Source organism: Aulonocara stuartgranti (genome assembly GCF_965226115.1).
Source record: "Aulonocara stuartgranti genome assembly, chromosome: 8".
Lineage (NCBI taxonomy): Eukaryota > Metazoa > Chordata > Actinopteri > Cichliformes > Cichlidae > Aulonocara > Aulonocara stuartgranti.
In genome coordinates, this window is record NC_138959.1 from 6,894,724 (window position 1) to 6,920,239 (window position 25,516).

Sequence of the window (25,516 nt, forward strand, 5' to 3'; positions counted from 1 at the left end):
AGGTGCAGGATGAAAATCTCCGGTCAGCAGTGTACGTCAATGTAGCAGAGCTCCGGAAAAGCATCTCAGAGTCTCCTCCATCGGCTCCTTCGTCCTACTCTCCTTCCTACCTTAACCCAGAGGGATGGGAGGTGCACGTTGACGACGAAAGTGGACAGGAGTATTACTACCACCCCAACACAGGGCGCACAACCTGGGACAGCCCTTTTGTAGACCCCTCCACAGACCCCGAACCACTCCCTGCAGAGGAGCCTTATTCCCCCTCACCTCCTCAATCTCCTGTCCTTTCTCTGTCCACCGCCTCCCCACCGGCGTGGACCTCAGACTGGGAGCAGTTAGTGGATGAGACCAGTGGTCGCCCATACTTCTACAACCCAATGTCTGGGGAAACATCTTGGGAGCCCCCTGAGCATCCTCAGAGCCCCTACCCGCCTCTGATGGAGCCTATGAGTGTGCACAGGTTTCATGAGGATGAGCGGGTAAGGACAGCATGGCTGCTCTACTTAGCCGCTCTCTGTCTCCTGTTTTAGCTTCACCCAAGGGAAAGCTGTAAATACAGTCTGCTTTTAATGGAATTAAATCTCCTGCACCTACATAGCTAGTAGGACTCATTTTCATCAGGGAATCTCACAGCCCTGGCACTTAATATCCACAACAGTGGACACTAAGTAGTATTGTCTCTTAACTTTAAATGAAGACAGGCATCTGTGCTCATTTTAAATTACCTAAAAATTATTGGTGATGTTTTGTTTCTTCTGGGAAATTGGGCAAATTTGAGAAACAGTTCACTTCAAATTACCACTCACATTTATATCATGAAAAGTTTTTTAACAGTGCAAGCAGGCAGTGACCCCATTTTTCCCCTTGAATGACTTTTCTGAGCTGGAGAAAAAGCATTAATAGGCCAAGAAAGAATAATACATCGAGGTCATGAAACTATTCTGACTCATTTATGAAAGTCATAGGGAAGTCATCAAGCTCTATTTCGGGGTCACAGTAAGAAATTATCCAATCAAGATGATTCCGTGGGATGTAGCAACATTTCAAAACAGGAAAGGGCCGAGGAGGCGTTAATACTTTTACTATTATTATTCTTTATTAAACAGGAAGTGAAACTCTTGGGATTAAGAGCATCCTAGGCCAAGAATGGCAGTATTAACATAGCATGTTTTTTAATAGTGAGAGAAATCAGAGCTTATGGAAAACAAAACTGCATATTGTGGTTTAAAACTTGGGATTCTCTTGCTGTGAAACAGCAGCGCTAATAAAACAGGAGGTCAAGATTCACCAAGGGGGGATTAAATCATTAGACTTAGATGGCAACTGACCGTGATGGTATATCACAGAGCTAAGCATCAAAATCTCATGAACCAACGTGCATGAATTAATACTTTTTCATGAATGTTGGTATTACTGTTCTTCAATCTTGAGTTATCAGTGTTTACAGGGAGGCCTGCAGTTCTAAGTAAAAAAGATTAAAAATTGAGCAGTAATATCTGTGAATGTGTATTCTGGTGAAATTCATATGTTGTAATCGTGATGAAATAAGCAAGTTCTTCCAGGGAGTAAAGGCGCTTTTTTCTTTCTCTGTGCTGGATATGTTTGTGTTTGTTGGGGGTTGTGCAAGGCGGATGTTATATTCCTCATTAGAAATTTTGGACTTATTAGAGTAACTTTGCATAATTCAGAGTTGAAAATAAGCCTTAATTATTTTATACCGGGCCTTAATGCGGTCTCGGGTTCCTACATTGTGTGGAACAAGCCATTTTAGCTTCCTTTAAGCCAGCTTTCCTCCATCGTGGAAACAGAGAGGTTCTGGGGGCCTCTCTGTCACCAAAGGCCGGGTCACCAATTTGTCTGAAGGAACTTTATGCAGTGATAAAGGGGTTGACTCATGATTACGACATTAGGAATTCATCAGAATACACATTCATTTTCTGCTCTTTTTTTTTTTAGCCCACCACAATAACAGCAGGCTTGACTGCGAGAAATATACAAGCATGATTATAAAAACATAGTTGGTGAATTAATGAATTCATTGCTTTTACATCAAGGCATGGATATATATACAATCCCGACAGTTCATAAGGGTTTTACGTTGCTGATTAATTGATGCTTTTTAATGCCTAAAAACGACATAAAGTGACAATAATTATTTTATCCTTGACATAAAGTCTCACTTATCTTTTGGTTTTTTAATGTTATGCTTACAATAAAGTTTGCAAAGGGGGAACTATTTCCATTCAGGCCTTTCATTTGTCTTTCTTACTTTTGCAAAAGAAAAGAAATTGCTTCATTTGAAGCCTTAAAAACTGTCAGAAGATGGATTTTGAGACTTTCACGTAGAACCACATTGACTCTTTTCCATATTTTAAGTGCTTATGCATTGCTTTGCCAAATCAAACCAGTTCCTAGTTTTGGTTTAGTATTTTCCTCGTAAAATAAAACAAAACCCATTTGGGTCACAGCTCATGTGTTGAACCCTGAGTGGGACTTATGTGTAACTTAACGTACTGTGTCTTCATCCCCAGCCTCCTTTACCGGAGGAGGACTACCCCTCGGAGGATTACCCGCCTGCAGATCCACCAGAGGGCTATGAGGACACCCATGCCACAGGACCTCCAGCCCCAATCCCAAAAGACTACAGCTTCACCCATGTGACCCGGCCCGTAATCCCCAGGGCCAACCTGGACCGCAACACCCCGGCTGGTTGGAACCTCACTGTGGAGAAAGATGGGACGTGGGTGTTCACCAGTGAAAACTCTCCAGATCAGGTCTGCCCAATCAGAATTCAGGTTAATTATCCTGCAAAACGTTTGAAAATGTGATGAAACGGCTTCAAACACGTTCCAGCATAGTTACCATGATGATTGTTTGGAAACCCAGTATATCAATGTTATCTGTGATTGTTTTGACGTCATTCCAGTTGTGCAATTATCCAGGGAGGCGGGTAGCTAGTGTGGCTAAGAATAGAGTTGAGAGAAAATGACAAACACTGCATATTTTCCCCATCACACACTTCTGTCCGGTTACTGTGTGAACAGACCATGGATCTGTTTTGGAAAGTTACAAAATCGTCACGTGCAGTCCACCCAGTTTGACTCCTGGACAGGATTTCAGGCTCCATTCACTATAATATGTTTTTGCCAAAAAACGTGTCATTTTAGTGCGTTAATGCCAAGCATCCACGCCACTTTTAAGACCTTTAAAACAAAGTCTTATGGAAACCCTAGTGTTAGTTCAAATATGGAGCAGTGTTTTATTCTTCGTGGACTCAAACAGAAAGTTTTTGAAGTGGTGCTCGGGTGGTGCTCGGGTCTTGTTAGTCATAAAAAACAAATAAGATAAACATCATATCTGGGCTGTTTGAGTTCTCCTCTCCTGTTATCTAGATTTCCTCTAGTAATAAATCACAGTTACAGTCCTGGTTTGCTTTGTAAAACTACATTCTGTCCTCAAATTACCACTTAGTTCTTTCAGTAACAGTTTCACCTCATTGGCAGCCAAAGTGGAAAAAACTCTGGTTGTACTGTTTGTCTATTGCCATTCTTCCTCTGTAGTATTTTCAAGAAGAAACCAGTTCTCTGCTTCCTGTTTATGCTGCACCATGCGCGCCCAGCCCATGCATGACTGGTCATGTGATGTGCATTTGCAAGCGTCTTAGTTTGTAATTACATTACATCCAAATATGCGACAAAGTCCTCATCTGCACTGAGATTAGCGTGGATACCATTTTCAGTAACATTTTCTCCAGCAGCATGCAGCAGATCATGTGTGAGCGTTGTTTTAGCCCTAAGGAAGTGAAACTACCTGAGCAAGACATTTTTTTTTAACTATTTACAGTAATTAACTTTTTCTGTAACACCGAGACATGTTTAACTAAAACAAGTGCATTGTGTGTAACAGTGGATCAAATCTTTGGATGAGCAGGGGCAGACCTACTACTATCTAAGAGATGGCTCCAGGTCTCTGTGGAACCTGCCCGAGGTAAAGATCTCACACCACTTAACAAAGTAGTCGACAGCGTTTTTCATGCAAGATTATCACTGATTCTTAGACATGTTTTTACAGTTTGAATATAAATTATGAAAATCAATTTCTACGTAATGCTAAATGGACTAGTTTGAATACAGCACTTTTCTATTGTACTGCACTCAAAGTGCTTTATACAACATGTCTCGTTCATCCCTCACACACACATTCACACAGCAACTTTTTCTTATTCCAGGTGTTTCTATCAAACAGTCGCACTTCGATGAGCAACTCGGGTTTCAGTATTCCGATTAGTAGATGACCTACTCTACTTCCTAAACCACAGCCACTGCCACTCCTGTACCCGTCTACTTACTGCATAGTAGATTTGAATAAACAGGAAACAAGCGTAACTTTATATGTATATTCATAGAAAACTTCTTACAGAGTAGAAGCACAATTCTCTGCACAATGCATAAGCTACCGCAAAAGTTGCAGTTGCATGCAACACTAAGACAGTAGGCAAGAAGAGAAGATCAATTACTCAAATCAATGTTAAGAAGCAGAATTAAAACTGAAATAATATTAAGATGATCAGGAGAGCAGTAAAAATGATACGGTCCTAGAAATCAAATCTATAAATGTAGCATACATTTAATAAAGTGATCATTTTATGCTGCTAAAAGGTTTAACTAAACAGGGATGATTTTAGCTTATTTTTGAATACTGCTAATGCTGGAGTACAGCTAGTGTTATAAACTGGGAGCTCATTCAATTAGCTTGCAGTATAAAAGTTTTAGGGAGACACAGAGTGTAACGAGACAGGTAGTTGTTCCAGATTACCTGAGGGTTTGAGCCGTCTCATACTCAGGCTCTGAAATAAGGATTAAATTTTGAATATGAATTTTAACTAAAGCACTATATTTCATATCCTTTGGCAGATAAGTAGGATCAAACTTTCACTTGTCTAAATTAAAGCAACACTGATCCTTAAAGTTGCGTCCTTTCACTCATTTTCTTGCATTTAATCAATGAAACTAAACTGTGTTTTGTCCCTCTAGGCCCCTGTAGCTTATGGCCAGTTGAGGGTGGAGAATGGCGTTGAGGCGGATGGCATGTCTGTCATCAAAAACTGGAGACACACCGTGGGACCTGCTCAGTTCAGCTCTGCCCAGGAAGATGGGGTACGAACATGCACATGCATATACACCCACTAATAGCACATGCTTGTTTAAGCACAAGCTGTATCACGTATTCAGGGTGTGTCGCCTGGGTTAAACAGAAAGCTTTAGTCAGGCAAAAGTGGTGAGGGTAAGTACCTGTTTAACAATCAACACTACTATGCTTTTTAACCCTTATTTAGCAAGGCAAATTAGCTCCACACCACGCTTATTTACAGAAACAGAGAGAGGGAGGATGAGGGAGAGCAAAAAGCGATATTTCCACAAACACCTGCGACTTCTGGTATACAATAAAGGGCTTGTGCTAAACAAGTCACCTCTAGCAGTCAGGGGTTCAAAGCAACCGTGTTGCTCAAGAGCACAACACTGGATTTCTCTTCACTGGAACCAAAGAGTTTACTCAAACCAAGAAAAACAGGCTTTGGATCAACTGTCATCTTTTTGATATAAAGTTTCATTTTTTTATTAGTGTGAAAAGGCTGAATGATGACAAAGACTGTAAGCAACAGTTTATTTTTTCTTTTTTGTCGCACACCTGAAACATAAAAAGACCAGAATTATAATAATAAGTTAGGTAATACAATTGTGTATTTAAAAAAATTAAAACCAAGTGCATATTGTTAGGTGATTGTTGTTCTTCTAACCATTTAATGCCATATTAACAAGGATAGTGCTCAGTATTGAACACTGAGAAAATGTGACAGATTTAAGAAGCCAAGAAATCTGCAATCCCTAGACAGATGTTACAGTCAAACTAAAAACTAAGTATTAAGGTGGTGTTTGGAGAATCAAGTCAGGACGTTGCCCAAAGTTGTTTTCACACGTAGCACACAATGCCAGATAGCCTGGGTAGAGCTTGCAAGGGGCAGTGCACAAGACGCTCACTCTTCAGTACATGACCTGCATAGTCAGGGATTAACAGGTTAAAGACTGTTTTAATCCAGAGCATTTGAGTCCTTGTGGCAAATAAAGTCTAAAAACCTTCAGGGCTGCAGTGCACCTATGCATGTGAAGCATGGAGATAAATAGATAACACCGATTTACACATACAGGATGCCCACCCACAGCCTCAGATATCTAAATCTTGTAAGCCACATCATAGAAAATGACAGGGCAAAATGCATCTTCTATACAACCTACATGCACATTTAAGCCATTAATATATACCTACATGTGAATCATGGATTTTTTGAGATTCAGAGTCAGTCAAAACGTATTGTTCCTCACACACGGTAACCATTGTGTCACGGTGGTGTAGTATTTCGTATTTCCATAGAAAGAAGAGTCTGAGTATGAAACTGCTGGTTGTCAGGGGGGTTTGCAGAGGAACTGAGGAGGAACTGAGTCCTTTCACTTTTCAACCAATTTCAGATGGCGAGGGATGAGTTTTCCTAGATATCCTATTTTGGTGAAATGAGATACTGGTGTTTAATCATTCACCCTTTGCTACACTTCTAAACAAGTCTCACTTGGTAGTGTAGTGTAGCAACCCTATCTTCAAAGTGTTATCAACACATTGTTGTTTTTTCCAGTACATGCTACATTTGCAGCTATAGTGCAACAAATAAGCACATATTTCATCATGTAAGAGTTACTTTAGCTCCTCCTGATGATATAAGATGTTAATCATTTAAAGAAATGTAAATCTTATCTGCTGATTTTGATTTCTGCTTATTCAAAATTTAAATTTACATGCTTGGGTAAGCTTTGTGGGTTTTTTGAATGACAAATCTCCTCACTGTCTTTCAGAGATTCGCCCCGACTCACAGGAGGAACGCGTCAGACTACAGCTCCAGTGACAGCTCCAGTACAGGAAACTCTCCTGAGACGCAGCAAAATGTGAGCGGAGCTTATGTCCTGCCAAGGATTGTACTGACTGACTGCTTTTGATGAATTCTCAGTAGCAACAAAATTACTCTGATCTTCACCTTTAACTGAAAGGAGTTCTGTGTCTCTCTCTTAAGGCTTTTGGGTTTTGGCCCTGGAGAAATCCTTATTATCTGACCTCAAAGTGGCTGCGCTATAATGTGGGTGGTTAGTTAGAGAGCTTGCCTGCCCTTGATCTATAGATAGGTGCATCTATCTATGATGGGCAAAAGGTGTCATTTTTTAGATAATTAGCCGAGCATTTGTTGCACTCAACCAGTTTCATTCCATGCATTAAATACTGTACTGTATTGAAATCACCCCATTGCTCACCCTTGCTGGAAACCTGCAAACCCTTTGCTGTATGTTTTTGCCTAAATGTGCATCTGGCTGAAGACAGATCTGTTGTCTTGAAACTGTGATAGATCCGGCCTGAAAGTCACTCTTGTAGATCAAAGGACAAGTTATGCGAAGTTCTTCTTTTTTCTTACTTTAAACCAAAATTGATTCTTCCTAGAATTTTTATCTGTTGAGCTCTCATTCTGGCAGCTGTACTTAATTTTATATGAATGTTGAAAATTTACACAACCCTGCCACTGTTTGATCAATGCGTATCCTCTAAAAGTAGTCCCCCGGAAATCAACTTTGCACACACTGGGTTGACATTTACTTATATACTATATAGTGGCTCACTGTTTTAGAAGTCTTGTGGTGTTAGCGTCTCTTTAGTGTTGTGGTTCACACAGTTGCCTAACAAGTGTAAATTTCCTGTTTCAGTCTGGGGAGGGGACGCAGATCCCTTGGGGTTTGTTTTAGGAATGCAGAGCTACCTGCTGTGGTGACCAATTTTGAGGGAGCAGCTGAAAACAGCTTTGTTACTGAGACGTTGATCAATTTCATATTCATCTGTTTTTTGGGGGCGGGGTTTTGTCAAAGCCACAGGGAGTCACTGGTGATGGGCAGAAGAGCTGCATTTGGCACTGTCTGTTCAAGACCCCTGTTCTAGAGAAAAGCTGCTGTGCTGTTGCCTTAAAGCCTTAAACAACACATAACAGGACTAACAGCATAGTTTTAGCACATTGTGCATGTCATGTTAGTGTATTTGAAGCTTTCCATATTTTTGCAAAAATGTATGCCAAGGATGCCGTAAGAAGAAATAAGAGTCTAAATAACAGTCAGGTGCTGTTAATCAAGTAAACTGGATTAACTGATCATCGGTGAGTGTAACCATCTCTATAAAAACAGAAACTTTGACAGTTAGCTAGTCTTCAGGTGTTGAAAAGCTGCATCTGAACAAACCACCAGACTCTTGTACTGTACGGTACCTTTGACAGACAAGACCAGAGTGGAGGTGTCTGTCCATAATCCACAACACCACATTCGGTGAAAAACAAACATGGCGTATCGACACAAACACCTCCTACAAGTTGTCAACCCTGGTGGTGGAGGGGTGATGATCTGGTTTTGTTTAGCGGCCACAGGATCTGAGCACCTTGCAGTCATTGAGTTGACCTCTGCATAGTAAAAAATTCTAGAGCCCAATCTGAGGACAGATCTGTCTGACAGGTAAAGCTGGGTCATGCTACAGGACAGAAATCCCATGCACAACAGCAAATCTACAACAGAATGGGTGAAAAAAGAAAAGAAGCAAACTGCTGCGAAGTAAAATCAGCACCCTTGGATGTGAAACATAAAATAAATTAATAATTATAACAATTCTTTATGCAGTGTATTGTAATAGAGAAGGCAGTGCTGTTTAATATACTCTGTATGCATAATGCTGCTGAAGACGTTTGCGTTCAACCTGCTGCCCTTCATTTCATCCCACAAGTAAATTTTACTCATAAGCCTGATAACTAAACATGATCTGCTAACAATTCAAAGATGTTTACTGTTTGTATTTTTAGGTGCAGAACTTGGAGAAAGCTGGAATTCTTAATAAAACAAAAGTGTCTGAGAATGGAAGGAAAGTAAGGTAAGAGGTTGCTTTGAGGTGTATTTTGCAAGTATCTTACTCACATTTCTCGAGTTTCTGTGTTACTTATGAATCTTCTCCCATTCCAGGAAAAACTGGGCCCCAACGTGGACTGTTCTCCATGGAGGGGTGCTGACGTTCCACAAGGACCCAAAATCTGCATCATCAGGGGCCGCGGTATAGTATACGCTTTGTATTAACAACGGAAGCGCTCATATTAATGATATGAGCATAATAATAGGAGCTCTGACACAGCATTCTTGCTCATTTCTGGCAGGGTTGTGACTAAATGTAGTCACAACTCTTCATGAAATAAGTTTTCAGTTCTTTCTTCTTGATTTTAAATATCAACTATCTGTTCTTATCATCTGCACGATACTATCACATTTCTCACCTGAGAGAGGGAAAGGAAAACCTAAACTGCAACGTGTTGCCAGCTGAGGTGTCACCTTTATGAGAATGCGTTAAGGCCCTCGGGTCACGAGCTGCCAAGGACAGCCACATCTTTTATTAAAGGCATCTTGATTCTTGGAATGCCGTGCCGTCAGTTTTGTAAACACCTGGATTTTGTTTTTCTCCTTGCAGAACAAAACCAATCACATTGTCCCGGAGGTTGCGGTGGATCTGCGCGGAGCAACGATTGGCTGGGCCACAAAGGACAAATCGAGCAAAAAGAATGTTTTAGAGGTGTGTTCGTTGACAGTGCTCATTTCTAAGCTTGTACATCCTTGATTCTTTTCTTCTCTCTCACCAGAGATGCAGATATTTAACAAAATGAGATATCCTAGCATCAGAGCCGCATTTCAAAGACATAAAACTGCATGATTTCTTCTTCTACTTTTTTTGTTATAGCCTGCTGTGCTAGTTTTTGGTCTCAGATGCCGTAGAAGTATAACAGTATAACAGACAAGCTTTATATTTAGGTCTAATTTTAATTTAATTCAGAACACACGCGGTCACAAGATGTGCATCTTTTATTACAGTTGCAAACTGTGAAGGGAAAAAACTCTGATCCCTGTTGTTCATTTGAAATACTAAAAAAAAGAATATAAACATCTGCTTATGCATAGACTCGTCCTCTATTCCAAGTGTGTTCAGCATCAAACACAAAAACAAACACTTGCTAAAGTTGTGCATCCTCGATTATAGGTCCCACGGGAAGCCTTCTTTCTTGTCTATGAAACAAAATAACCATCAATAGCATACAGAGGTTGATGTCACTGGCAGGATGTCAGAGAACAGAAAAACAGAGAAAAGAGGAGGGCACTCAGTGCCCCACATTTCACACTGAAAATCATGCCCACTGGAGGGGAAGACAATTGACCTCGAACTATAGAACTGAGATCCGAAACACTATGAAAATGCATTAAAAGCTCGCTAAATATATGAAAATTCACTTCCTTAAAAGATCATTTTAGCAGCTAGCAGTTATAGAAGTAATATTAGCTACAATGTATGGGGGGGGGGAAGTATTGGGCCACACTCCAATAAAAACTCCTGCTTTAAACCCTAACCCGTCACCGGCGATGGGTTAGGGTTTAAAGCAGGGGTGTCCAAAGCCAGGCCTCAAGGGCCGGTGTCCTGCAGATTTTAGATATCACCCAGGGTCAACACACCTGCATCAAATGATTAGTTCATTACCAGGCCTCTGGAGAACTTCCAGACATGTTGAGGAGGTCATTTAGCCATTTAAATCAGCTGTGTTGGATCAAGGATACATCTAAAACCTGCAGGACACCACCCCTTGAGCCCTGGAGTTGGACACCCCTGCTGTAAAGGGTAAATTAGGTTAGGGTTTAAAGGGTTAATCCTTGAATTCAGGTGTTTTCAGCGGCTTTGCCAGAGTTGTATAATGTTGTATAATCAAACAGCGAGCCTAGGAGTGCTTCACTCTAAAGAGCTCACAGATTTCCTGCATGGTACTGTAGTAGGAGGCCACCACTGCAACAAGTCAGTTTGTGAAATTCCACGATCAACTGTAAAGCACTTGGGAACCACAGCAACTCAGCCATGGAGTGGCAGATCATGTAAAGTAACAGGGCAGAGGTGCTGAGGCATACAATGCATCAAAATCGCCAGCACTCTGCTGACTCAGTCAATAAACAGTTCCACACCTCCTCGGCCACTAAAATCAGCACGAAAACTGCACCAAGAACGTCATGTCATGGGTTTCCACAGCCGAGCGACTCCTGTAGGTGTAATGTGTAGGTGCCCAGTACTTTTGTCCATATATTGTATGTATTAGCTGGGTTGTGTAGTTTTCTAACTTGCGAACATAATGATGTTACATGTAGCTTTTATTTGCCACACAAGTTGCTTCATTCTTCCTCCTGAAGAAAGGAGCTGTAGATTCATTAGTCTTTCAGTTCTTCAAGGCCTTACAGCTCTTATTGTTCAAGAGAGCAGTGAATTGTTTTCATTTTCAATATGGGCGGGACGTCTCTCTATGTGTGCGATTTAATGTTTTTTTGTATATGTGGGTGTGTTCGTGCTTTAGTAGAGCTGGTTCCATAAATGCACAGCTAAAATAAGATCTCACTCACTTCCTCTTTGAAAAAAGTGTTGCGAGTTCAGTCAGTAACAGGAGCTCTTCTATAAATAATCTAGCAGCGATTTATGAGTCACATCATATGTTTGGGTTTGTGCTTGCAAAAATAAAAATGTATATATATATATAAATTCTTTTAATCTGTGATTTTTCTGCATTTCAGTTAAAAGGAAAGAATGGTGTGGAGTTTCTGTTGCAATATGACACCGAAAGCATCATCACTGACTGGCATAAAGTCTTAGTGGACACCATAAGGCAACTTGTAAGTCTTTAAACTGCTTTTACAGAATAATCAAAATTAGGCTGCATTAAAATGGTTTAATAGCTTATTTGTCTTCTATTTTTTTCTTATATGAAAATATTAAATTTGCGTCTGTTTATAGAAGTTGATCTGTTCCATTTCCTGTTAATAACATTGTGTAGATATTCACTCCAATTCAGCTCCTACACAAAACAAACCCGCATATTTCATCAAGTTTCTTAAATTTTGTATCAATAAATGGCATAAATCAACACTTACAGGGAGCCAGATTTTGACCACCAAAGCTTAATTGCACCCAACGGTAACTAGACATTAGAAGATCACAACAGAAACTTCTGGTTGTTGTGGTTGATGGTGATGATGACAGGAGGCAGATCTCTGCTGCTGCTGCTTCACGCCTGAAGTCCCTAATAATTAGTGTTAAATACCCAAAGGTAAACAGGTAGAACTTGCTCAAAGTTTAAGAAAAAGCTTTTGCCGTGTCAACAAATGTACTCATGTTTCAGCTCAGATGAAGCCTTAAACATTAGCTTATTTGCCAATGAAGTTTTGTGTAAGTGCTATATTTGGATATTCAACATCTGAGCTTCATGCTTTTGGATTAGCACAGATGAGTACACTGGGAAAGCATACATAACTTTATGGGACTGTATTTTGGGCTATACCTCCAAAGGGGTGCCATTCATTCTGGACAATCTTGCAAGCAACCCCTACAAAGCTGGATGTCCAGAGACCGGGAGCTGGATGTTCTTTGGCTCTTTGGTTCTAGACTACTAGCGTAACTCTGGCTAAAAACAAAAATCAATTAAAACTAATATCAAGTTCATTTAATGTGTAGAAAACCACAGCATTAGAAAACACACAATTGTCTCACATTTTTTCCTAGTTAAGAAGCTAGTAGATTTCTGTTTTTAGCTACGTGGTCACTAGATGGAACATTTCTTTAAAAAAAGGTAAAATTAGAAAAACTCTACATCAAGATTCATTTGTTTTGATTGTCTGTGTTTACCAGGAGTACCAGGAACATCATTCTGAGGAGGAGGATGCAGACATTTATGAAAAGATCCCCAACACAGATGAGAAGGTGGGAGGTGCCGTAGACAAGAGAAAATGTAAGTACAGCTTCTTCTACTTCAGCAAAAAAAAAAGCAAATTATCTCTGATTTTAACTGTGGCATGAGCAGCATAATGATTGTGCTTCAGTTAGATAGATAAGACATTTGTGAGCTACCCTCCCATCCTTTTTAAATGTCTATTGTTGCTATCTTTAGCAAGGGGAAGTGTTACAAGTACAGCTGCAACCACCACTGCAGCAGAAACAGAGCAGAAGAAGGTCCGAACCAAACTGATGAAGTTCCTCATGAAGCGTCCCACGTTGCAGACGGTCAAAGAAAAAGGCTACATCAGAGGTGATTTCAGACGAGGAAATGTAGAGCTTTGTTGTCATTTGCAGGCTTTGGCTGATTTGAATAGGAGGGAAAAATCAGTCTTTGTGCCTCCCAAACACTGAGCACTGATGTTGTGCTTATATCAGCATTTAAATACGAGCTGCTTTGAATTTTCCTACCCGCTTTTCAGTTCAGTTCACTTCTGTTTAGAGCTTATTTCTAGTGCATGGACAGCAAAATGGCAAAACAAACACAATGAAATTCTAAGGAAGTGTGTAATAGCCATGCTTTCGTCCAACTAGATGTCTTCAAGAGTTATGAGTATATTTAATATTCATTTCTGATATTGTGTGTAATCAAACTCTTCTAATTCTTTGCAGAAAATGTCTTTGGTTGTGACCTTGCGACATTGTGCGCACATGAAAAGACTACAGTACCGAGTTTTGTAGAGAAATGTATTAATGCAGTGGAAAGGCGAGGTAACACCTTATTTATATCACAGTGGAATAATTACAAAGTATATCTTCCTGTGTGCGTGATCAAGCAGCTGACTCGCTGGTGCTTACTTGCTGATTTCTAGGTCTGGATATTGATGGACTCTACAGAGTCAGTGGGAACCTCGCTGTCATTCAGAAACTGCGCTTCAAGGCCGATCACGGTAAAATCAATCAATGTGTTAAACTAATTAATTCAGTCAGTCACCTCATGGGCAAGGAACATACTGTGGTGTTGATCTCATAGGCTCATTTTAGACAGCAGTGACCCCTGCTGGGTTTTAATAGCAAGTGCATGTGTTGTGTATAAACAGATGAACTGGACCTCGAGGACGGTCAGTGGGAAGATGTTCACGTCATCACTGGAGCGCTGAAGTTATTTTTCCGGGAGCTTTCTGAGCCGCTTTTCCCATACAGCCACTTTAATAAGTTCATCTCAGCCATCAGTGAGCATTCTTTAATTAACAATAAGCCTAATTCTAAGCGCTATATCATCAATTTTTACAGGTGAAATTGCAGTGAGTGTTGCCATTGATCATTAACAATTGTTATGTATTTCTAGGAATTGGTGATTTCAACACAAAACGGGATCACATGTATGACTTGATCCAGTCACTTCCTGCTCCAAACCACAACACCATGAAGCTTCTATTCGGGCATTTACACAGGTTTGTGACACTGTCCTTTTCTGTCCTTTGCATTTTATCTTTTATTTATTTATTTATTTATTTTGCTTACTGTGCTTATATTCATATTGAAATTGAGAGGATTTGTCATAATTATTGAATTTCTTTCACAGGGTTATTGAATATGGACAGGATAATCGTATGACTGTACAGAATGTGGCAATTGTGTTCGGCCCAACGCTTCTTCGGCCAGAGATGGAGTCGGGGAATATCGCGATGCACATGGTCTTCCAGAACCAGATAGTGGAGTTCGTCCTGAACGAATACAACTATCTCTTCCAATAAACAGTAACAAACCTCCAGTGCAGACCTGGGCCAACATGTAAATGTGGTCAAATTGTTTAAAGAGATAGATTTACCTTTGCATTTGCACATCAGCAGCTTCATTGTGCGATCTGGAAAGTTAAACTCCTTCTGTAAAATATGTGAAAGGGGTCTTCAAGTTTATTCAGACTAGGAAAGGGATCTTCACGTGCTCATCGCTGAGGATATTTGAAGCATGTTTAACCACTGTTTTATCTGGATTTTCTCTGTCGTGTGCAGCTTACACCGTTAGACCCTACGTTGGCAGTATTGCAGGAGAGGAAGTCGAGCTACATGGGTGTTGACAGGTGTTGTTTGGTTTACCGTTTCAAAGCCACTGAGCTTGTTTTGTGTGTGTGTGTGTGTGTGTGTGTGTGTGTGTGTGTGTGTGTGTGTGTGTGTGTGTGTGTGTGTGTGTGTGTGTGTGTATGGAGTGAAGACTGTAACAAATTGCTCTCCCTCCCTGGAACTCTAGGTGTCTAAATCTCACAAGTCACTTTCTGGAGATTTTATTTTATTGCTTTTTTTGTTTTGGTTTATCTAAATCTCAGTGATAATAGAACCAATAGGTCAAACTTGGAGAAATGCATTAATTCTCTCTTTAGCAAATTTTCTTTTATTGCTTTTATCTTTATTTTTAGTAATTTACAGTTTATCACTCATGGCAATATCTGAGATTCTATGCTAATATTGTTTCTTCTTTTTCGGCCTCATTTTTACGCAGGAATTTTATTGTAATATAGAAATGTGTAAAAAAATATATTAATACTTCTTGCTATGAAATAGATGATGGTGACTTAGAGTACTTGTGCAACTTGTAGATTATTTTCAACTGAAAACATCATTTTTCAATCATGCTGTACTTGAAGAAATTGTATAATAACAGCACAGAGATATAAAGTAGCAACAGTTTGAAATTCAGAACAGAAACATGGATTGTAGCTTTATGACATGTAAATAGAAATAGATGGCATATTTATGCTTCAAGTTGGTGAAAATGCACAAGTTATTCCATAATAAAATAACTTTGTTAAAAAAGGTTTATGTGTGTATGTTTTTTTCTTGCAATCATCAAGTCAAGTCAAGTCAAGTCAAGTCAACTTTATTTGTCAATTCTGCCACATGTACAGGACATACACAGAATAGAAATTGCGTTACTCTCAAACCCTAGTGATTAGAAAAATGCAAATAAAATAATTAAAAAGTAAAAATTTAAATAAATACAATACAATTTTACGTATAACAAAAAAAAAGCTATGCAATATACAATATACAATATTCAAGTAAGAAGGCATAGTGGTGCAAAATAGGCAAATAGTGCAAATGGAGATTTAGTAGTGTACAGTAAGAGATAGTGTAACAACAAAGTCTTATGAGGTAATGGCAGTCCAATGCTCCACAAAGTGACTGGAGCAGGCCAGTGAGTGCGTCAGAGAGTGAGTGTGTGTGTGTGTGTGTGTGACAGAGTTCAGTGAGACCGTGGTGGAGAAGAGGGGAGAGGGGGGCAGAATCGGGAGGGAGTTTAGCTTCCTGACAGCCTGATGGATGAAGCTGTCCTTCAGTCTGCTGGTCCTGGTCTGGAGACTCCGCAGTCTCCTCCCTGACGGCAGCAGCTTGAAGAAGCTTTGCATTGGGTGCGTGGGATCAGCCGCTATGCAAAGGGCTTTTTTAGTGAGACGGGTGCTGTAAATGTCCTGGAGGGAGGGGAGAGAGACACCAATGATCCTCTCTGCAGCTCTCACTATGCGTTGGAGGGTTCTATGGCAGGACGCATTGCAGGCTCCAAACCACACAGTGATGCAGCTCGACAGGATGCTCTCGATGGTGCCTCGATGGTGATCATGTGTTTATAAGCTGTAAATGGGAGAAATACATTTAAGAATTTGTTTTTTCATTAAAGCTGGCCTGTTACACTTGTCATGTATATTTTTATAATTGTGGATGTTCTCATAAATAATAATTTCCAAGGTTTCAAATAATGGGGTCAACATATATACAAGTAAACCATGTTATTCAAAAGTTCAAGCCTCAGACTGCTTTAAGCCCTCAGCTTGAAACTATTTTTCTACTCTTTGATTTGAGTTATCTTATCATTTTATGAAAATTTTAACTAAATATTAATCTAAAGTGAAAAACACTTTCGGTTAAATTAATATTCGACATTTGTTGAATAAAAAGGATTGCGTCATTATTCACTTTTAACTGTTCTTCATATATTTTATTGTCAAAGCAAATGGTTGCACAACTATTGTACAATTGCAATTAAACAAACTCTGGTTACACGTGCTGAAGAGGCTGAGGAAATAAAATGCTTATTTTATAAAAGGCTTTATAAATGCCAAAAGGTGTAACTTAAATATTAAATATTTAACACGGGTACAGGTCTTTAATTTAATCTACAAAATACATTTAAAAAATCATAAAGCTGATTTTTTTTGTAAATGCTGAGGTCTAAGTAAAAACAACAACAACAACAACGAAAACAAAAAAAAGTTAGAGAAAGAAATCTTTCTTCTTGCGATCCCCCAAATCGGAAGTTTATGAGTCGGACCATTTGGGAGGTTGGACGCGTTTCCGGGAGCTGTCAGCTGTGAGCACCCAACATATCCACTGCAATGAGTTTTGAGTGGCCGTGGCAGTACAATTTTCCACCGTTTTTCACGTGAGTCAGATGTTTCTCAGTATTTTTCAGAGCAGAGCTTGTGAACACGTAACTCAGTTTTCAGTATTTATTCATTTATGAGTCGGTGAGCGCTTATTTTCGTGCTAGCATCATGTTAGCACGCCAGCTAGCCAAACGAAACAGATTGCTAGGGAAGTGATTTTGCACTCACTGGCTTTCTGAAGTTTATTTAAAGTCTTTCTCGGTTTGTCTCAGTGGCTCGTTAAGGCTAGACTTCAGGGGGCTATATTAAAACATTAACAGGCAAACAGTTCATCGTCGTGTGTTTGAAATTTGGGATTTCCACTGTTATCTCGAGTGAGCTTATTTAATGGGATGAGCTGCGAGATAGCGAGAACTCCACCTAGTTATCACCTAAAGACTTGCACGTTTTGGTGTAATAAAAGTCAGGAAGACCTCAGTGCTGAAATCCCTGTAAAACACTGCTGTCCCGATAAATCACCGGGAGAGCAACTTCCCGAAAGGGACATTTAAAGGGGCTGTTATTGTCTAGGCGGTCGAATATGATAGGGTAGGCTTGCAATAAAAGACTGGTTTTATACATGATATGTAAAAATGACTTTTAACCCGTTACAATATGACAGATATTAGGAAAGCAGCACATATGTATATACTTAAAAATGGAACACTTTGCTCTTATCTTAATCCCAGGTCAGTGTTAACATATCTGCCTATGGGTGCAGTTTGTCTTTTGTATTAAGTTTGTATTATGTTGCCAAACATTGCTCCTGCCTGCAAGAACACAAAATCAGGCAAAACGTTGGATTCTCATTTTAATCACTGTCCTTGCAATAAAAAGTCTTTAAGTAAAATCTGACCATCTACTGTCTTCTGCTTATTCTATATTACTGGCTTTTACTGGCTCAAAATAGGCTGGCAATTGAGTTTTTTCAGGTACATTGATCTAGCACCAATTTCAAACAACCATCACCTCAAGGCACTTTATATTATAAGGTAATGATGGTGTAATTTTGGAGAGAACATCCCAGTGATCCATTCCTTCCCTATCCCTTCTGAACCCAAGCTAGGAGCTGTTTGCACAGGAGACGATACTGATAATTGAAGGCTCTGTCTTCTATTATACTTTTACAAACTCTAGGAACTGCAAGTAACCCTATAGTCTCAGAGCAAGGTGCTCTGTTGGCAGGATATGATGCAATGAGGCCTGTAACAGATGATCAGAGTTGTAACCAATGGACAGGTGGCTAAGGGCGGGCACAAAGACTGTGAATCAAACTGGCTGAAGTGGACCCAAACTGATGAGTAGTTTTCCTTATAGCCAGTGTTTTCGCTCTAAAATATCAATAAATCATGAAACCACCTGTTTGCATAGTTTAAATGTGAAGAAGACTTTTGTTTTTAGAATGTCTCATATACCCCCTGTTTGTTTTGCACATCAATAGCACAGCTAAATTAAGAAGAAACTAAAATAAAAGCTGTCTCTGTGGGTAAACTGACAGATCTTTAAATATGGCAGATTTCTTGTAGACTTTGCTGTACCTGGAAAGCAGCCACCTCTCTTTTTAGCAGCAATACCTAGAACATGCAGGGGGGGAATCTAAAGAGGGGCATTGCATTTACTTAACTACACTTATTTTAAAGCTTAAATATATTTGTTTTTTCTGATGTTGATTTATTATCTAAATCTACTAAGAAATTATGGCACGTTCTTATAGACTAAGTCAGCTGTATATAAATTGAATTGAATGAATGCTTTATTGGCCATATGCAGGTTGCCCCGCAGAGGAATAGGACCCCCCCCCCCCCCCCCCCGACTTACACACACAACAAAGACATCACATGGGAATACAGTTGGAGATCGGCAGCGTTGCAGAGAAAACACTGAAAAATTACACAACAGTGGGAAAAGTACAAGAGGAAAATAAAGAGACCTCTTCTCACGCTGGGCACCTATGGGAGGACAGCATGAGAACAGGAAACAAAAAAAACTCCTCTGCACAGAGAGCACATTAATGTCCACATCACAACATTAGAGCACGTGACTAGCCACAGGGGTGGATAGGGGGGTGGGGGGTAATCCGAAGGAACACAGCAGTCGTCCTAAAGTAATTAAAATGGCTTTGTTGGAGATCAGTAAAACTATACAAGGGGTCAGTATGTTGGACACTGATGTTGGGGCCTGATGAGTCAAGACTTCAGGAGAAAGATTTTAAATAAACATCTTTTATTCTGGAACCAATGAAGAAAAGTAAAGAATTATTCATTATAAAACATTAAATGCTTACTAGATGAAGGCTTTTCGAGCAAACTGACTTTAATTAGAAATGCAGCATTCATAAAAAAGCTTGATTATGTGATTAACGCTGTTTATGGTTAAGGAAAAATGTGTTTGTGTCTTTAACGTGCATTAAGTTTATTTTGCCCAAGCATTTGCGGTAATCTTTGCAGTAATCTCTTTGTGTTCTTTTCTGACAGACTACAGCCCAATGTTGACACGAGACAGAAGCAGCTGGCGGCATGGTGCTCACTGGCTCTGTCCTACTGCCGGCATCACAAGCTCTACACGCTGGATGTCATGGAGGCTCAGGAAAGCCCCATGTTCAACAACAAGAAGATAGAACGTATCCTGAAAGTCAACCTGTGGTTCCTTTTTAAGGGAGTGTTCAATTATTTTAATGTTTTTTTTGGAAAAATATTTGTTTGTTTTTAGTTTAAATCCTTTATTTTTTATATATTACAATTGCTAAATCTCTTGTGAAGAATTTATAGTTCAGAGATATTAATGTTGACACATATTGCAGTCACTGTAGTTTTTAGGACAGAGCCACCTCCCCCTTTCTCTCTCTGCTTGACTGATTTATTTTGAGGTTTCCCTCTTGATTCGGGCCTGATACAAAGCTGTCTTCAGAGACTGAGGTCATAACATGATCACTGAATTTTATTTCCCAGCTAATCTGTGCCGAGGGCAAGATAAGGCATTTTAAACACAACTGGCATGAAGATGCTTATTGTGCCATTGCACATTAGCCTTAACTGAATCCCAGGAAAACTGTCAATGGAAGCAATTCAAGTTGTTTTTGAGGAACTGAGGAAAAAAGGTGAATTTTATTCACTTTACCGGCCAGCATAGTGTCATGATAAGAAAAAAAAATCTTATTGTGTAACGTTGATAAGTGAAAAGCATTCTTGTTGTCTTCAGGCAACCTCGAGTGGTTGGACAAAAACAAGTCTCGGTGTTTAGTCATGTGGAGACGACCAGAGGAATGGGGCAAGTTAATATATCAGTGGGTGAGTCATCAAATTACAACACATACTGCCACAAACTGTTCTGTGTGTGTGTGTGTGTGTGTGTGTGTTTATTAAGGTTTTGTGCTTTTTTTCCCCTGATGTTTTAAAACTAGATATGATGAATGAGCAGTGATGGGTAAGATGTTAGTAAATGGGGATAACCTGGGTACTTCTCCTTTCCAACTCCAAGAACATCTGTAATTTACAAAATAAGCTTGAGGTTTTTATTAAGATGGTCTGAAAGGAGTGACTAAGCCCAAAATCTGATTAGGAAAGTGTTTACTGAATCACAGAGCAGAAACAACCAACACTTGTTCTCCCATAGACTTTTATACAACTTTAACTCTTTTTACTGCCCTCTGTTGATCATTAGCAAAAATGCATGTTTAAGGCCACACTGGCTTCACTGTTTATCCCTGCTTCACTCTGTTTAGAGTGGCTGGCACACATGGATATAGAAACATGTATCTTCAGCTGTTTTACAAGGTCATTCGTTGATATTACCGCATCCCCAACCAACAAAATCCATAAACCTTTTTCTTTAACTCCAAAACTATGACTGTATGATTATTGGGGTTTTCCCTCGAGTATTTGTAAAATAAAACACCTTAAGAAGATTCTTCTTGTGAGTTGATGGTATATAATTAAACTTTAAACTGAAAAATGAAGATCTGAAGACTTTTCTGAACTTTATTTTTAGAATATCAACTCTCATTCTCGCAATATCATACAATTGATTGTCCCAAAAATCAGAATAGAATTAGGAAAAAAGGCTTTTAAATACGCTGCCCCTGTTTCCTGGAATAATCAGCAGAAGGAACTGAAATTATTAGAACTGGTTACCATGTGGGAGTTTAATTCCATCTTAAAGGAACGAAAGAATTACTTTTTTTACTCGGTGTGATTGTTTTTAATTTCGCTCTTAATTGATCTGTTATTGTATATTTTTCATGTTTGTGTGGGATATTGTATTTGTTTTAAATGTTATGTACTGATGTGGTAATTTTGTTGCCATGATGCCAGGTCTCTCTTCGAAATGATAATTTTAATCTCAATGAGAGTTTTACCTGGATAAATAAAGGACTAATAAAAACATCAAACTGAATTAAAACCAAGCCTTAACCAAACAAGTCTTCAAACTAAGGGTCCAGAAAGTTTTAACTTCTCATCCTTCAGGTAGTCTATAACTCTCATAAATATAGCTGATCAGGTACACTATATTTTCGTTTATAAATTTATATCATTTTACCTATTTATTGCCTTTAGCCTCACAAATTACTTAAATCATTTTGTTTGGTTGCAGTTCTTGTAAAAACTGGACCCCACACTGCCTGTTCTGAACCCACATTTTGAACAACGATTATTCCTTTCTGTCTGTTCTCTCTTCAAAACAGAAACTTAATGATTAACTGCATGCGATGCATTTAGAAGAAATGGCAGCTTTAAAAAACATCTGTTTCACTTTCTCCAACTTTCAGTTAGTTTAATTCAGTTTCTGCTTTTTTTTTTTTTTGTACGTTCAGGTTATAAGACTGTTTACCACTTCATGTGTCAAATTAAGAAATTATAATAAAATAGAATAAGACTTGTGGTCAAGGTTCCAAATTAGTACCTTCAAAGATCCAAATGGGTATAGTTTTTTTTTTTTTCCCCCCATTTTTCCAGTAAGTCTGGGAAGCCTATCAGCTACATGTCTGTAAGGGGGGAAAATTATCATGTAATAAAAAGGATCTAGTGCGTTTTGATGCCATTTACAGATGTGCCGTATTCTTTCTTGTGCTGTTCATGATAGAGATTGGCACACAGATGGTGTTGGTGAAGGTTAATGGAGCACATCTTCAGGGCTGTGGGTGTACATCACAACCGCTGTGGTTGTGTAAACAATTTAAACACGACTGCTGTGCTGTTTTGTACACCTTGTACTTCTGCACACATATTGTAGGTGTTACCTGCGACATAACAAGAAGGCCAGTGTTGTATTCATCGACCACTTGGGCTCTCTTTGCCCCTTGTGCTTAAAAAAAAAAAAAAAAAGCAGCCTGCGCTGGCACGAGTGCAGAGCCACTGCTGACTTCTTGAGGAGCAGCACACTTTTAGACAGGTTAGAACTGATCATTAGCAACAGATGTTGGGATAATTTCTCTAGGGACAAAACCATGGTGGACAGAATCTGTGTCCTGCATCTGCTAGTCGTTTGTGAATTTCTTGCTTTAGCTCCTGCATTAGTAACCTAAGCAAGTGGTTTCAACCTTTGGACCAGAAAGTTTGTGGTGCTGGGCAGGTTTATGGCACTTGCATCTTTCTGATTTTGTGTAAAAATGTGTGAAAATTGTTCCAGATTGTATACTGGGGTTGTGGTAATTGAAAAGGAGTGAAACTGGTTTGAACATGTTTATATTTTCAGTGTCAAAAGCATATGTCTGTAAATATTCTATATTTTGCCAACAAATCCAATGGAAACAATCAGTGATTTGTTTTATTAACAAGAATTGTTTGCACATTCATTCTTTACTGCTGGGTCATGAGGGGAGGGTCAAAATTATAGCCTTCAGCGATATTAAATAGGATTGAAGCTACAGACAAGCTAGAAACATCTGAAAATACAGTTGGGTTCATAAATAATCCACCACAGTGGATTTTAAGTGAAACAACAGAAATACAGACCTAAAGCTGTAATTCAAAGGTTTTAACAGAATTTTGACACTAAGTGTTTGGTTATTAAAGCCATTTTTATGCACAGTCCCTCATTTTCACAGACTTAAAAGTAACTGGACAATTGAGTGGGATGGGGGGAAAATCAATACAGCATAGTATCGCAATATTTTGCATGGTAATATTGTATCAATACAGGGACACCAAACATCAATATTTTATTAAATAAATAAAATACTTTGGGAATAGTTTATATTTTTATCCACAATTTCATCATCTAGAATAAAATGGGGGTCTTTTTCTTTAAAAAGCTGCTTTTTTTTTTTTTTTGGGTAATAAAGAAAATTATTCTCTGTCACCTTAACGCATCTGTAAATGTAACCATTATATCTTTTTCCGACATTTTAGGTTTCCAAAAACGGTATGGTCAACTCTGTGTTTACACTTTATGAGCTGTCCAATGGTGATGACACAGAAGGTGAAGGTATGGCACCGTTTTAAAGTTTTCCACATGGAGAAAGCACCCATAAAACCCAGCTCGCGTTAAAGTAAACATAACATAACACAGTGGCGAGAAAGGCTTTTATTAATGCTGGCTGTACAGTAGGTTTCCAGTCCTAGTTTGTTTTAACTGTTTGATTTGTGTTGTTTACTCTGTTTCCTGTTTCTGCATGATTTCACCTAGCTGTAGTCCCAAATTGCTTCTTTCATCTCTATTTTTGCACGTAAAGCACTGTTTAATGTTAATAAATGCCATGCTAATGAAATGTGCTGCACACATTGACCCAAAATATTATGAAGATATCAGCTTAATATACTGCTTATCCTTTAAGTGCTTAAAAACATCTCTGACCTGCCAAGGCATGGACTTGAAAGAGACCCTGTGGTATCTAAACCTTTTGCCCGTGACTGGGAGCCAAAAGGTCTTGCTGTGTCAGAGATTCCTGTTCCTTAATAATTTGGCTCTTGTCAGAGTGGCTCGGATACCTGCCCATTTTTTACTTGTTTTCTTGCATAGCACACCCTAACCCTACAGGGAACCTATTATACTTACTTCCAGCTACATATGTTTAATCTTGGCCTCCACTAGACCAGATTTGCATGATTCACAGCTTGAAAATAATCCTTATTTACCAAATACCGAACCTTGATGGGGCCTTCAGTTCATGGACTGACTGAAGTATCAAGTATCATACATAGCCAAGAGGAGTGAAAAATGTGTTTGGTGCAGCCCCTGAAGCCTGAGATTTTGATTTATTTGGAACTTTGGCACAAAGATTAACGCTCACAACAAGCGGTGAATTCTGGATTCGAATTCCACTTTCTGTACAGAGTTTAAATGTTTGCCCTGTGCCTCTGTGTGTTCTTTCCAGGTATTCTGGGCTCTTCCCTTACAGTCCAAAACATGCACATTAGGTTAATTGTCACTGTGTGTGAGCCTTATTATAAACCGGTGATCCCATCCCTCCTATCTGGCATCACTGCAAAGAGTCAACACTTATCATATAAAACTATGCTGCTGGTCCTCCAAGCAGCATGCTTGAAATTGGCTCTGATCCCCTAAGGCGTGGACTCTGAAGTTGCCCTGTGGTACTCAGTCCTCTGCTGCTAATTGAGAACACCCCATAAGCCCTCCTCGTTCTTAGTGACCTAAATAATTTGGCTTCTTTGAGAGTCACTCAGATATTTAGCCTATGTTTTTCCCAGATCCAACACATTAACCAAGTGTTCCCTTGCTCTCTTAGGCAGATATTTCCAGACTTGAAATGCAGGTTTGTTATGAGATAATAGTTGTTATTCACCACTCCCTTTCAACATGTAAATTAATCAGAATGTTTTTTTGTATGTAATTTGTATAGTATATATTTTTTTCTCTCATTTCTTTTCTAAATGTACTTGTATATTGTTCACATGTTGAAATAAATTACCAATCAATCAATCAATCAATCAATATTTGAGTGATCGGTGTTTTGACTCATTGATTAGTTTATTTGATTTTCTTATAGCTTGTAATCCTTTTTCTCCAGAGTTCCACGGTCTGGAGGACTGGATGCTGCTTCGCTCGCTGCAGGCTTTACAGACAGAAGGCAAAGCCGAGCTCTTCACCATGGATGATGGAAAAGGCGTCAAGTTCTTCTAAAACTGTGCTGGAATCACACACCCTCTGTCTGGGAGCCCTCATACTGTACTTTACAGACAAATTTTTATTAAGATTTAGCCATTTAAGGCTACATAAGGTGCACCTCAATACCGAGTC

At 39.2% G+C, this 25,516-nt stretch overlaps 2 protein-coding genes across 3 annotated transcripts in view; both read left to right on the top strand.

Annotated features, from left to right (window-relative positions):
- The window catches only part of arhgap27 (Rho GTPase activating protein 27), a 31,660-nt gene extending 15,945 nt beyond the window's left edge, over positions 1-15,715 (top strand). Inside the window, exons 3-19 of one of the 2 annotated variants that reach the window (XR_014278482.1) lie at positions 3-479; positions 2,532-2,774; positions 3,907-3,987; positions 5,034-5,156; positions 6,903-6,992; positions 8,927-8,994; positions 9,084-9,171; positions 9,580-9,681; positions 11,706-11,804; positions 12,817-12,916; positions 13,076-13,213; positions 13,573-13,671; positions 13,773-13,850; positions 14,001-14,132; positions 14,249-14,354; positions 14,486-15,055; positions 15,110-15,715. Coding sequence is in view for 1 of the 2 variants with exons in the window: in XM_082544439.1 (XP_082400565.1) it covers positions 3-479; positions 2,532-2,774; positions 3,907-3,987; positions 5,034-5,156; positions 6,903-6,992; positions 8,927-8,994; positions 9,084-9,171; positions 9,580-9,681; positions 11,706-11,804; positions 12,817-12,916; positions 13,076-13,213; positions 13,573-13,671; positions 13,773-13,850; positions 14,001-14,132; positions 14,249-14,354; positions 14,486-14,657 (2,196 nt within the window). In the remaining variant the exon portion in view is untranslated. Of the gene's footprint in view, positions 1-2; positions 480-2,531; positions 2,775-3,906; positions 3,988-5,033; positions 5,157-6,902; positions 6,993-8,926; positions 8,995-9,083; positions 9,172-9,579; positions 9,682-11,705; positions 11,805-12,816; positions 12,917-13,075; positions 13,214-13,572; positions 13,672-13,772; positions 13,851-14,000; positions 14,133-14,248; positions 14,355-14,485 lie in introns of both variants that reach the window. The other variant, XM_082544439.1, reaches the window with a different exon arrangement.
- Positions 15,716-17,220: 1,505 nt separating this feature from the next.
- vps25 (vacuolar protein sorting 25 homolog) lies at positions 17,221-25,516 on the top strand. The gene is made up of 6 exons (XM_082545187.1): positions 17,221-17,337; positions 19,795-19,940; positions 20,364-20,417; positions 20,519-20,607; positions 23,668-23,743; positions 25,287-25,516. The coding sequence occupies exons 1-6, from the start codon at positions 17,291-17,293 to the stop codon at positions 25,397-25,399; spliced, it is 525 nt and encodes a 174-aa protein (XP_082401313.1). The 5' UTR covers positions 17,221-17,290; the 3' UTR covers positions 25,400-25,516.